General features: G+C 39.0%; 1 protein-coding gene across 1 annotated transcript in view; it reads right to left on the minus strand.

Annotated features, from left to right (window-relative positions):
- The window catches only part of STARD9 (StAR related lipid transfer domain containing 9), a 121,112-nt gene that overhangs the window by 93,167 nt on the left and 13,409 nt on the right, over nucleotides 1-14,536 (minus strand). The window contains exons 2-3 of the mRNA XM_049825920.1: nucleotides 12,370-12,439; nucleotides 9,366-9,482 (exon numbers count right to left, since the gene is read on the minus strand). Coding sequence (XP_049681877.1) covers nucleotides 9,366-9,482; nucleotides 12,370-12,439 — 187 coding nt within the window. The remainder of the gene's footprint in view (nucleotides 1-9,365; nucleotides 9,483-12,369; nucleotides 12,440-14,536) is intronic.

A 14,536-nucleotide genomic window follows, 5' to 3' on the forward strand; every position in this document is an offset into this window, starting at 1 on the left:
GTGAATGTTCATCTGCAAATAAGAAATAGCAACTAACATCTGCATACATCTTATCTATATAACAGTAGGGTTTGGGTTTGTTTCTTTTTAAATACATCTCCATCACTAGAAGTTAATAAAAAAAATAAATTCATCCTTCCAAATGACCATATGCTGTCAAGTTACTTCAGAAAGTTTGCAGGTCACCAGTATCAAGTTTTTGGTTTTACTTGTAAGACATGCAAAAATCACATTTATCAATGTAACACAGATTGTAAATGTGCAGGTTGACTGCAACATGCACAACAACTGGCAACCCAAAGAACTTGTTATTCTTTTTCTTCTAAGTTGCTGAATGCACTTGCAGATCCTTTCAATATTGTTTAGCAAATTATACTGCCTGCCTATTGTAAAGAATGTGCTCTGTGTATCTAGTAAGCAACCATCAGCACCTATCAGGGAAACAGAATGAGTGTGTATGAGCACTAGCAGATTGAACAGTCAGAAAAAGTCTCATTTCATTGTCTGTGAAATAGTTTATTGATTTCCTTCAACTTGTTACCAATATTCAGCTTAATCCTTTCTCGTGCACTCCTGTTTAGGCTTCATATTTGAAATGTATCTGCATTAAATTATAGTTGCATATGAATGTATGACTATATAATTATTCCAATCAATTAACTCAATGCCTCAGTTATTTAAAACTAATTTTTGTCTCCCCAAAATACACTTTTTTTCATGTTATGCATGCTAAATTGAAAATTAACTTGACTCTTTTTTGTCTTCCAGTAAAGCCTGCTTTGAAGCTTGCAATTATTCACGATAATTCCCAGAGAAGTTTTCTGCAAAGAAATCTTGGTATAGCTGGAAAGAATGACCTTATTCGATCACAAACTGAACACAGCAGCTGTGTTGCTGGCAGAACATATATAGCATGCACTCATGGTGGTTTCCCTCTCTCCACCATAATCCATTATATACTGATCCAATTATTGCACAAAAAGCCTTTTTCTTACAGCACACTCTCCTTTTCACTTCTGTCTCACTCTGGGTTGGGGAAAAAAATCTTGTGGATGGAATGCTTACTGCTTTTCAAATATTTCATGCGAAAATGCCATTTACACCCACAGCCACCGCCTCCTTCCCCTTTCTCCCTCCTTTTACACCAAGGCAGGGGGGGACAGACACACGACATGGACGATGGGATGGGACACAGGCAGGGAGAGAAAGAGGGAACACATTGAAGGTTTTTTCAAGAGTTTTAAATTAGAGCTTTATTATGTTATAATTTTTAGAATTAAGTGCTCATGCCGGATAACAGATTTTGAATTTGTCTTGAGAATTCCAAGACAATTAAAAACTTGAATCTCAGAGGGAATGTATGGAGGCATGGAAGTGTCACAAACTCAGCTTAGAAAGTGAAGGTGTCTCAGTTCTTCAGAAGCATGACTATGTTTGCAATTAAAAAAAAAAAAAAAAAACAACCAAGGCTCAAATACAGTGACTTAGTTTGATGAAGGGGTGGAAAGTATGTTGCAATGTTTTGCTTCCAAACAATATGGTTGTGTAACTTTTCTAAACTTTTTCAATTAACATGTAAAACAAACAAACAAAACCCTCCAAAAACAAATCAAAAAACGTAGTGCCATATTGAAGATCTTGCCTATTAAAACCAACATATCTGTTTTTTCTTCTATTTGTTTTTCAGTTTCACTTTGACAAGGAGGTAAGAAAATCATCTTCCCTTCTGCTTCTTTCCGAAATTGCTTTACTTAGCTGGAAGTAGTACAAAACCCAACTATGCTGGGAAGTCAAATGTGATGAAAAGCAATTACATTACTTTAAAACAAATAAGAAATGGAAAAATCTGTTTACAGGGTTCATGTGCATTCACTCACATGAGCCATCAGTAACACCCATTTCTGCCTTCAGAGCACAGAATAAATGCCAATCTTCCCAATGAATATATTTATAAACAGTGATAGAAATTATTGGATCGTGTGTTTGAATGGAAACGAGTTCTTCCTAGCACACATTTGCAATGGACAGACAGGCAAACAGAACCTGTGCGCTTGTTATATAAAAGTTTAGAAATAAACAACCCTTAATTTAACACACTGTCTTCCTTTTGAACAGTCTTGTAAAACCCTCAATGGTTCAAATGCACAGTGGAAGCGCTGTGGTCTCACAGTTATCCTTTCACTTACATTATGAAGTCAGTGCCGAAGAACAGGGCGGGTAGGGGGTAGGAATGTCAAGAAGTTAGGAGCAGTTACTGACTGTGATGGGTTGACCCTGGCTGGACCCCAGGTGCCCACCAAAGCCATTCTATCACTTCACCTCCTCAGCTGGACAGGGAAGAGAAAAAATACAACAAAAAGCTTGCGGGTTGAGATAAGGACAGGAGAGATCATTCACTAATTACCATCATGGGCAAAACAGACTCAGCTTGGGGAAAATTAGCTCAATTTATTACAAATCAGCCAGAGTAAGGTAATGAGAAATAAAACCAAATCTCAGAACACCTTCCCCCCACCCCTCCCTTCTTTCCAGGCACAACTACCCTCCCGGATTTCTTCACCAAGCCCCCCCCAGTGGCACAAGGGGGACGGGGATGGGGTTTACGGTCATCACATGTTATTTTCTGCCGCTTCACCTCCTCAGGACGAGGGCTGATCACACTCTTCCCCTGCTCCAGCCTGGGGTCCCACCACGGGAGACAGTCCTCCACGAACTTCTCCAATGTGGGCCATTCCCACGGGCTGCAGTTCTTCACGAACTGCTCCAGCGTGGGTCCATTCCACGGTGTGCAGTCCTTCAGGAGCACACTGCTCCAGCGTGAGACCCCCACAGGGTCACAAGTCCTGCCAGAAAACCTGCTCTGTGGGTTCCTCTCTCCACAGATCCGCAGGTCCTGCCAGAAGCCTGCTCCAGTGCAGGGTTCCCACCGGGTCACAGCCTCCTTTGGGCACCCACCTGCTCCGGCGTGGGGTCCTCCCCGGGCTGCAGGCGGAGATCTGCTCCACCGTGGACCTCCCTGGACTGCAGGGGGACAGCCTGCCTCACCAGGGTCTTCACCACGGGCTGCAGGGGAATCTTCGCTCCGGCGCCTGGGGCATCTCCTCCCCCTCCTTCTTCACTGACCTTGGTGTCCACAGGGTTGTTTCTCTTACAGGTTCTCACTCCTTGCTCCGGTGGCTGTTTTTCCACGTCCCAACTTTTTTCCCTTCTTAAAAATGTTATCACAGAGGCGTTACCACTATCACTGATAGGCTCGTCCTTGGCCGGCGGCGGGTCTGTCTCAGAGCCGGCTGGTATGGGCTCTCTTGAACACAGAGGAAGCTTCCAGCAACTTCTTACAGAAGCCACCCCTGTAACCACCCCACCACCCCCACCCCCACCCCGCTACCAAAACCTTGCCACACAAAACCGATACACTGACATTCGCAGTAAGACTTGTTTTCATACCCGTACTGCTTTCTCACTGTAAAACTATCCTGATTCATTGAGATAATACTTTTCAATGTGACACATCACAGTGCAACCTCCACATACAGGGAAATCCATATAAAATATTGACACTAAGTTTTGGGTTGGTTTTGTTGGGTTTTTTTGTGATAGGCAGCCACTTCTCATCAAAAAGGCAATGTAATCTTTCAGGGAAAAAGATGCAATAGTATATCATCGCTTAGCTGTTTACAACAATCTCTGTGCGCTCTCATATTTCTTAGATTTATCTCAAAGACAGTCATCTTTTTGTTTGGCCACGGCCTTTTTGGTCAAGTGCTTTTATGATTGCATCTTAGAAGGTCCAATGAGGGTCAAAGCATTACTGAAAATTATAATATTCAGAAAGACACTGAAGGAATATTCATACCTGCATAAACCTAATACACTATGCCAAACCAAAATAAAATCCTTACCAAGTCAAGCCCAGAAGTGTGAAATTCCTTGACCAGTATGAATATAGCTTATTTCATTCTTTTGAAACCCAGAAGTAAAAATTCTAAAGTCTAAATTACGATTTCCTTTATAAACATTATCATCTCCATTTAACTGATGTACTGAAGTACAAAAACAAAGCATAAGAGCTACAAAAGTTGTTTTAAGAAAACCCAGTTGGAGATTCGGATCCCACTGAAATCAGTACAAGTTGGGCACTTAAAGACTTTTCTGGATTTCACCATCTCTACCATTCAATGACTATTACTCATGGAACATATTCCTCTTATCAAAAGAAACAGATTGCTAACATCAGCTATCTATGGCAACTGCTGTGTGTAAATACCTGCCTGTACATCCTGTGGGTCAGTCTGCCCACCACGGTTACTGTGCATGCACAATAACCGGATGGGTAGGATGGCTGGAGGGAAGCTGAGGACTCAAGCTATTACAACCAGCTACAAGAATTCCTAATGCTTGCATGTGTTCCTGTAGCCTTAAGAATACTCATGCATAATACAGTTAAGATTTTGTTTAATGGTGCTTGCATTAGATGAAGCTGAAAATTTTTTTTTTTTTTGGCAGTAGGTTTTAAATGGGCATTTACTTAAGTTTTGCAACTGTTTTAAAGTTTTTCCTTTTCTTGGTGGAGCTAAATCAGACTTGATGAAAGATTCATCAAGAGCTATTTTAGGTTTTACGAAGGAAACTCAAAAGATTGAAACAGACTGTTCTACACCAGTCAAAAATTTAAATAAGTTTAAATTTAGATGTTGCAGGACATGTTTGCTACATATTAGCTATCATATTCAACTAGCAGAACGAATCACCAAGCCTGAATCTCCCCGTAAAAATAAAAATTATAACCCTAAATATCATTACAATGTCATTATCACACAGTATTTTTACTGCAAAATGGAAACGTCAGGAATCTCTAGTAAACGGGTAATCCCATAGTTATACAATAGCCAAAGAGTGATGGTTGTCCAACATTGTCTTTGGAAAACAATCCTGAACCACACACAGCTTCCTGAAGAGATCTGCGGAGGAAGGGGGCAGGGGAGAAGGAAGCGATAGTCACTTCTACACAAAAATATCCCCTTTACTAAAGCAGGTTTTGTATAGTACCAAATTCACCTCCCCAAAAAAACTTAATACGACAATGCAAGGACACTTGGTGAAATTACTTCATTGCGTGGAAGTGGTAAAACCCAGGTACAGACAGTCAGCATTCTCCCTCTGCAAGACTGAACTAATTCTGCAGCAACACAGCACAGCAAAAAATCAAGTTTGACTCAAAAATAGCAGGAAAAGGAACATTACCAGAAGTATTAGAGTTTCTTATGGGTTTTTTTGGGGGTGGGGGTTTTTTTTTTGTTTGGTTGGTGGGGTTTTTGTTTGTTTTTAAGAATGTAACTATATCTTGACAGTGATAGTTTGGAGAACTATTCCCTCCTTCATAACCATGGAAAATGCATATAACAAATTGCAGAGTTAAGATCAGAAAAACCATGCATGCCCTTTTTCTCTTAAATGCCTATAATCTTTTTAAATTTCCTTTTGTTTCTCATTTCATATTTTGCCCATCAAATGTTCTGTCCCTGTCCTGATTTCATATTTATTTGTTACCTGTTCTTTCTCTGGTCCCACACAATTTTTTGATACTCAGTTTCTTTCTCACTGCCATGTAGCCGTAGTGCCTCGTTCATTTCTCCGTACTTAGAAGGATTTAGCACATCCTTCTTCCTTTAGTGGCTGGTAGCTCTGGTTGATTTAGCCGGTAACTCTTCCCTTAGGGTATTTCTTGATTCCTCTATTCTGTTTATGCACTAACAAATCCACTTAGGAAAAAAAAATTGTCTTTAAAAAGAGAACGTAAACTCCCTTTGGAAAGAATTGCGCATCTGTGAAAGCAGATAAAAACTTTAGCTCAATATGAATGTGAAATATTCAACTGCCCAGTGAGAAAACAAAAGCACAGGCCGAAGGATCTCAAACCGGCCACCTGAAAACCAGAGGTCACATTGTAAAATTTGGCATTCAGCTTACTTGGAAAATGAACATACTACTTGCATAGCTGAACTATTTAAAAAATCTTACCTTTTTAAAGAATTTATGTAACTTCTAAAGGAAGACTAAGAATTCAGACCACTACTATTAAACTTCTAAATTAAGCTTATAAATTACTGTGTCATCATTAGAAATACTGTATAGCTTCATGTTTCACCACAGTTAGGAGAGAAATAAAGACAACAGAACTCTGGGTCGTATCTAGTTTCTCAAATGTTTTAAATGAGAGAATAACCTTGAATAAAAGTCAAAGGCTATCCACTTGTACCTGAAACCATCTTCCAAAACCAATCACTATCCAACAGGTTATCTCTGCCAAGAAGCCTATTTTCCATACACCAACAGTGATGGGTTCTTCTTTCAGTAGTCAAACATCAACTTTGTTTTTAATTTAGCAACTTTCCTCTTTTCATGTAATGCCAATCAAGAAAGCTTGTCTATGTCGTGACAAGATAATTATTTTTTAAATTCAGCCCTAAAAAATATGTAGACAATAACACTTCTTAATAATAATTTGGTTTTGACTCTGCTTGCTCCAGCTTTTTGAAGGGAAAAGCACTTGCAGTTTCAGTGCTACTAAAAAAAAATAAAAGCATATCATCTGTCACATGGGCATTGCAGATTTTACTAAATTGCTTCAGTTCCTCTTCAGTTTACTGTATTGCAATTTTCTCTCCCCAAATTAAAGGGAGAAGATACCTTCCCTACCTTTTTTTAATTAAACCCCTCCCCCACAACAGAAGAAATACTAACATAAATATATTAGGAAAACCAAACAAGGTGGGCAACATGTATTCCCATTTTGGCAAATACAAGTAGAATACAGGTGGCAAAGAAAACACAGTTTTTATAAACAGAACAAATCTGAACTTTTCATCCAAACACTTGAAAGTACTTACACATAGGTGACTTAAACCTGTCACAACTAGCTATGAAGTATATGTTCAAAAAATATAGGGATAAAATGCATTGTGTGTAGTCATCTCTGGAATGCAAGGGACACGAACCTGAAGTGAACAATCTTAACTAACATCTGGAAGAAACCACAAGTAGTATTCAGAGAAGCAGATTTCTGTATTTAAAATCATATTTTTACCTAAACACTACGATTTGCAGTCCTCCCACTATTGTTTTATGGTGACAGAATCCTTAACAACTGAAGAAACTGTTAGGACTTCATTTTCATACGTCCATCCAGAGGACAAAAAAAAAGACAGTTTACTAAAAAGACAGCATTCTACAAAAATGAAGCTGAAGGCAGATCCTTTAATCTAGTTTTCATCCTCAACCAATACACCAATCATGTATGATAAAAGTTGGCAAGACATCTTCAAGGAAAACGTAATCTAAGGTCAGCTCATGAAAGCAAGCTTTTACTGGATGAGTGTTATTGAACCTTCTTTGGCTGCTGATAGCATCGTTGCTGTAAAGAAGCTTAGAAACGTCAAGCTCAGCACTGAAATAATGATTCAAAACATGGAATTAGTACAATAAACTTCATTCATACAGTGTAAGGGGGCAGACAAATGCACAAAAGCATGGTAAGATTGCAGTATTCCAGCAGCCCTCTTCTCAAGGGCATTTGAAGTATGCTTTACTGGTTCTACAGTCATCAAGACAGGTAAAAAGCCCAAGAAATTCACTCATGACTCCAGGCATTTCAAAGCACCAGTCCATCTTTAAACTTCTCTTTACTCATGAAAGATATCTGTCTAAGGCTCAGTAACCCAACAGTTACGTGAAGCAACACTGGATGTCCTTTTGGCCAGCATCAGGCACCAGTAAGGGAACTATGGCCTATTACTTAACTTTCTATGGCCAGGGAGTTCATGATTCCCCCTCAGTGTTTTTATTGGATAAAATTGTATTGTATGAAAACACAAAGCTCTCCACAGTGTCCGAAATACCTACTCAGCCCCAGCAAGGAAGTTGCGCTGTTTATATAGCATTTTACATTCTTTTTCAATTGCACTTGTATTTAATAACAACAAGAATAAAAATTTACACTTTGTAGCCAATATTTATATTTTCCATTTGGCAGTTCTGATAATTTTTCATACCAAGTAGAGATAAAACCAACTTGGCAGACTGTATTTATCAATATTTCATCTGCTAAACCATTTCAGCTGGAAAACCAACTGTATTATCAACAGTTCCAAGAAGCATGCTTCTAAGTGTATTATGAGAGAAACTCACAAAGAACACAAAACCAAAATAAGTAAGTAAGACAATATAAGGGGGGGGGGGGGGGGGGATGGGACAGGGATGGACAACCCCAACAGTTCAGCATTTAAAGGTTTTTTATTTGTAATCCCTAAAACGGAAGTTTATCTAGTCCTGAGTACTTTAGAAAAACAACTTTATTTTTTAAACACTACATACACTTCCCAAGTTCCCAAAACCTCTTCCACACTACTGCACCAACAAGGAAATGGAGCACAGTCTCCTATTGTTCTAGTAATTGCCAAATTTGATAGTTTTTCAAATATTGACTCCCAAAAGTAAAACAATACCGTGCTCATCACTACCAGAAACACAAATTTCACAGGCCTAGCTCAGTCTTAAGTGATACTTTCTGTGAAAAACACCACAATTATACAGGTTGAAACTTCAGGAACAGTTGTACTGACAACAGACAAAAATGACATGATACCATTCTGAAGACAAAACAGCAGTAAAATCTTATTTCAGTGCTGACATATGTGATCGCATGCATGCTTAGTGAAATCTTTGGAGAGCTTTGCTGTGCATAATATTTATTTGTAGTAGATTTAATAATTCCTTATTAACAAAAATTTGTAATTATATCCTATTTTAAAATACCGAATCTTTCAACCTTCCTTCTTAATCAGTCAAACCTTGGATCTTCAAGCTAGGAGTCACCATTAGTTATAAGAGATTTCTGATGCTTTATTAAGGAAAAGTGCTCAGAACAATATAGTATAAGTAAAATTTACTACCATTATTCAAAGATGTGATTATTTCCCTGTTGATCCTCTCAGCAGGATCACCACAACACTCTTCCTTTCACTTCAGAGCCTTCTTCCTTTAGAACCTGATCCCCCAGCCCCCACCAAAAAGAACCTCATTGCTAAGCCAGAGTCCTCAGATCATCACAATTAATGATCACTACCAAAGTTAACATATGTAATGAAAGCATGCATTAGTTGACAAAAAAGGCTATTGCAGTTCTACTGCATCTACTTAAGACAAAATGACCAAGTACTGTGGTATTACAAACAAAATAAGGAAAAGATAGGGGCAGAAAAGAAAATGAAATTTTATGTACCCTATGTCTCAATCTCTTCCTGTAGATGTGATTATAAAGGACAAAACAGGATGCAAACACAGACAAAAAGAACAGCATCTCTTACCATTTCCTGAGATGCATACTTTGGATCTTCGGGATCAACTGACCAGTAGCAGTACTCAAAGCTGAAGGCCACAATCTTTTCTCTTGAGTCCCACGTGCTATCAAGCCTACTGTCAACCTGATAACAGAAGGAAAATGACAGAAAAACCAATTCACTTTGAAGCTGACCAAAAAATAAGCATTTTAAAACTAACAGGAAGTTTATCTAGGATCTGTATTGTGGAAAAGGAATGGCAAATAGTTTATCCTCTTTATTCTATTTTCTTTGATGCTGAGAGTGAGGCAGAGACATACATGACAGACCTGCTGAAGCATTTTTGCTGAAGAATTCATTTACTACAACCAAGGTTCTCCAGGTTGTGTACAATAAACATAATTTAGTTAATCTTCACAACATCTACATACTGGCAGAAAAGCTCTACAACCGTTTTGATACTTCTCCACCATTATTCTGTTTCACTGAGAACCGCATCACAGAAATGAGGCCCCAAGTGAGAAAACAAACCCAATTTGTTGAAAATGCAGGTCTCTTTCCCTATTTCTCCTTTGCTTTGCCATGGTTGCAAGCTAATGTTTCTGTCACTGGGACTGCACACTATAAACCTAACCTTTACAGGTTATTAACAATGACAGTGAAGCCTTTCTAGCATAACAGTCAGAAATGGGGACTGAAATTAAGGGAACTGTGCAAATCTTTCTGTATAATCTTGCCCAAGTGATTTGTAATAAAACAGATACGCTTATGAACAAGGAACTACGCATTGTTGCTCTACTCATCAAAGGAGGAGAGTAACAAGTCAAAACATTACACAAAATTAACCCAATCGGTAACTTTATTGTAACCTTGACATTTGCGAAAACATAAGCAGGAAAAAAAGGTTCATTATAATTTGATACCTAAACAAACTGCTTCACTAATGGCCCCCAAAACTAGGGGTGTCAGTGCTGTCTGCCAGATTACTGGATAAAGGGCACTGTAGGCACTGAACTCTGCCACCAGCTGTGAAGTTTACAGGGAAAATTAATTTACAGGCCCATCTGACAGGTTTGGGGGTTTGGGGGTTTTTTAAACCCAGAAAGAGCAAAGCAAAATAGGACAGAAATAATTTTAGATTATCTCTGAAGTAAAGGGGTTTCATCCATTTTAAATCCTGCATGATTCTAAAGTTATCACATTGAATTAAGTATAACCAAGGTTTCCTTTAGTCAGAAATAACATCTTAACAAACCCATTGATCATCTTCAATAATACTATTTTGAACATGTCATGATTCAGAGATTTTTATGCAATTACCTTTTATTTTCTTAGGTTTTCTGCAGCAATAAGCAGAAGATAGCTTCGAGCACTGCCTTCCTATTGCAACATGTAAAAATAAAAAAAATACCCCTCCACCTCAGGAAAAGCAGCCCCTCATCACAGAGGTGATTACCTCTCTGGAGAGAAGGGGTTTGTTCTCAACTACAAAGTGCACCTAACCTACCCCAGACACAACAACATGAACATTAGTGTATAAATATTAATTTATACACTAAATTGGATTCATCAATGGCTGTCTAAATTTAGTTTATGCATAAAGCAAACTCAGTCCCTTTACAAAACTCACCAATTACAAAACCTCAAGAGAGAAAACATCCACAAGCCAGCCCTTGCGTCTCCAAATAACCCTTCTCTGCCTGCTTTGAGCAGTCAGCCCCACTGCTGTGGTTTCCCAGGTATCCCAAGGCAGCCCACAGCTCCTCTTTAAACAAATAAAATAAAAAACCCTCTAGGTCTAACAAGGCTCAGCTGGACCCTATTAGGCAGCTGCCTGACTGAGGACTCCACCTGCTGAGGGAGGCTCCCCCAGCGGGGACAGACAGCCTCAGGGGCCCAAATCCTCACAGCTGTGTCCCAGGGACCAAAGCCTTCCCGAGGACAACCACCAGAAACAGACAGCATCGCACCCGGAGGTTAAGTGTTTCTGAGAGCTTTCTCACGTGTACAAGGAATTGGCGAAAATTATTTCAGAAGGTAGTGAGAGTCTCAAACTCTGCAAATACAGCCTTTGAAAAGGAAACACACAGAAAATAAGCAACATTTTACATCCATGAGACCTCTCATACCACTAGTATTTTTCCCTCTTCTTTCTTCAGAAATGAGCACCTGAAGTCAATACAAGAATAATTGTAATGGAAAAAGGTAAATAGTTCAAATCCTTTCATTCAATTTTCACCAAGGTTTCTCTTCAAAACCTAATGTATTGTTTCTCTTGAATGAGCCATCTAGAATAACTGGGTTGCAGACATAAAGAAAAAGAAGACAAGAAATACAAAATGCATCCACCTTTGAGGATCCCCACAGTAATCTCACGGCTCATTTATTTGCCTTTTGAGCAGAATCATGTTTGACAACACAAAATTGCTTTGCTCCATTCTATTAATTTCGTGAAGGACCATGGCAGCTTTAAATAGTTCAAGAGTATAAACCAGAGGGCTGGTTCCCATGCACGCTGGCTCCAGTGCTCTCAGAGGATGACAGCTACATTCAGTTTATTCTTATAGCTCTTGGTCTTTTACCAAGGTCTAAAGCGTAGCTGAACACATTCTGCTCCATTTCATGCAAGTCAGTTGCACTCTGAGTGCAAATATGAGCAAAGGAGAGACACAGGGAAATAAATTATCCAGATGTTATTAAAAGTAAGATAAGCACAAAGTCCTAAACAATTTACTAACAGCTTTGAATGATGGCATGCAGCCAGATTGCAGAAGCTTTGACAAATATAAAATACAGAAAACACAACTACATGTTACATACCCTGTCAAAAGAAAAACCCCACCACACAAACAAACCCGGAACCAAAACAATCCTCCCCACCCTCCTTTTGCTGCAATTATTCCAGAGCTGTGCTGGTTTAAACTTCTCCCTTAATATTTCTATTAGAATGATCCAATAGCCAAGCAAACATAGAACAGCATCAGAATATCAGGATTCTTATATGAGAAAGAGAAGATGACAAAAAGCATACCTTTATATTCCTGACTTTTGCCACTTTGTCATCAACTTCTACAATCACTCTTCCTCCTTCTGCACTCTCTCTGGAAACAGAATACATTAAAAAAATCCATTTAAAATATGAAGACGCAGAAGGGTGCATGTCAAATTCGTAAAACCCAGAAATTTGTGTTTACTTTAACAAACTGCAAATTAGAGCTATAAACCAGCTACTTTTGCTTATAGACACTCTGTGACATAAAGCAGCATTTGCAGATCTGCAGCCAGGTATCTCAAGAGTTGGGGGGTGGGGGGGACGGGACACAGGACTGCAGTGATTAAACAGTTTAAAAGTGCTTGTCCTAAATACTTTGTTAGGATTTTATTTCTGATTAAGAGTTGTTTTAAATTACATTTACAAGGAAGTAGAGTGGAGTACTGGTAGACTGGCTATGCTTTGTGGAGTACTGATCCACGTCACAGACTTGCGTGCCACAAGTGTCATCGGGTCACGCTGTCTGATTTTTACCACATAATCCAAAGTGTTTGTTGTAGTCCTCAAAAAAGTACTCTTCAGAAAAGCAAAACTGTTCTGAAATGTAAGTGGGCAGGATTGTTCCCCAAGTGCAAAGGACCATGCACTCACTTATACTGTCTAAAATTCCCACTGAACACAGCTATAAGTGGCTACCACAGCCAACTTCCACTTCCAAAATGAGTCATATTAGAAAAGAATGAAAAAAGGATGTCACCAAAGCAAAAAAAAAAAAAAGCATATTTCTGGGCCAACAGCATGATAGCTGCTTGAAGTTAAGGATGTTCTTATTTATAGGTGTGTTGATTCACATCCCTCTCGATAATTATCATGCATTTTTTTATACGCAGCAAGATAGAAATGGGGATGATGATGTCAGTGGCCTACTTCTGACAGCAGAAAAATAAATCAACACTTTGGTACTGAGAAGCTAAGAACAGGAGAAAGCTTTTTTTTTCCTTTATATTTCTTCTATGGGTTTTTTTGCGCTCTGATACCGACAAATCTTGTAAGCTGCAACTTTGCCAGAAAGTTTTATTTTGATGAAGCCTAATGCCTTTGTAAAGCTGGAAGAAATTGGTTTAGAAATAGAATCAATTTTGTCCTTAGTGCAGTTTTGTCACACTTTGTTTAAAATTAAGCTGAAGGCATAGATACTGTCATTTGAGATTAGCTGTATATGTATCCCCTGATAATCAGCTGGATCAGTATCCCCAGGTCAGTTAAAAACCAGATAAGATAAAACAAGAGCTAGAAAAATTCAAACCCAGTTGACCAGTGTTCATTCATGGCCCTGTCTTTTAACAGATTTCCTTACATGTATACAGACATATTTACTCCCCCACTGATTACAATCTCCTTACACTGACAGCTCTAACTTCCAGGCAGCACATAGCATATGTCCTGCCTCTGGGGTCTCTCCTCTCCAGTTCTCAGTTTTTATCCCATGCATTCTGTACCAAAACAACATTCAAAACAATGCCTTAGGACACTTAGGACTTCCACAGAGACAATCGCTGTAGCATTTGAGCTTTACAAGCATAGAGAAGTTTTAAACTCATTTCTGAGCATAGGCTATTCCTGTTTTGCAGGTAGAGATAATTCTTTACCTTAAAGTCTCTGTGCTTCACGTTACTAATTTTGAGCACCTGCCTTGAGACAAACTGAACTTAGTACTTTCTGTAATACATACTTATACATGGCACTTCACATAGCAATACAAGCACTGCTCCCAGAGGTTTTAGTTAAGCTGTGAGCGTTCAGCAGTTCAACACCTCAGTCACTAGATCCCTGAGTTAGACCCCAGGAGAAAGAGGAACACTCACAGGAGAAAGAATTTGCATTATGCACAGCTGAGTACTGAACAGAGGCCTCATAAGGCTCCCTAAAGAACAAATGAAGGAGGAAAAGTGCCTAAGGATACAGGCTGTGAGTATTTAAGGTAGAAATTTGCAACTGATGCATTTAATCGGGACATGTGCAACTCCGTAGATGTTTTGAAAAGCAAGTGTTTTCCAACACAAGTTTGGGGACTTGCATATCCACATACAAACCTCAGCCAGGTGAGCTAATGGACAAAGCTGACAGTTGCCCTGTACAGCAGACTGGATCTAAGAGGAAGTGGGACATTCTGACAGAGAATTTCACAAGAACTTATGAACAGCAG

The sequence above is a fragment of the Accipiter gentilis genome, chromosome 22, assembly GCF_929443795.1.
Source record: "Accipiter gentilis chromosome 22, bAccGen1.1, whole genome shotgun sequence".
Taxonomy (NCBI): Eukaryota; Metazoa; Chordata; class Aves; order Accipitriformes; family Accipitridae; genus Astur; species Astur gentilis.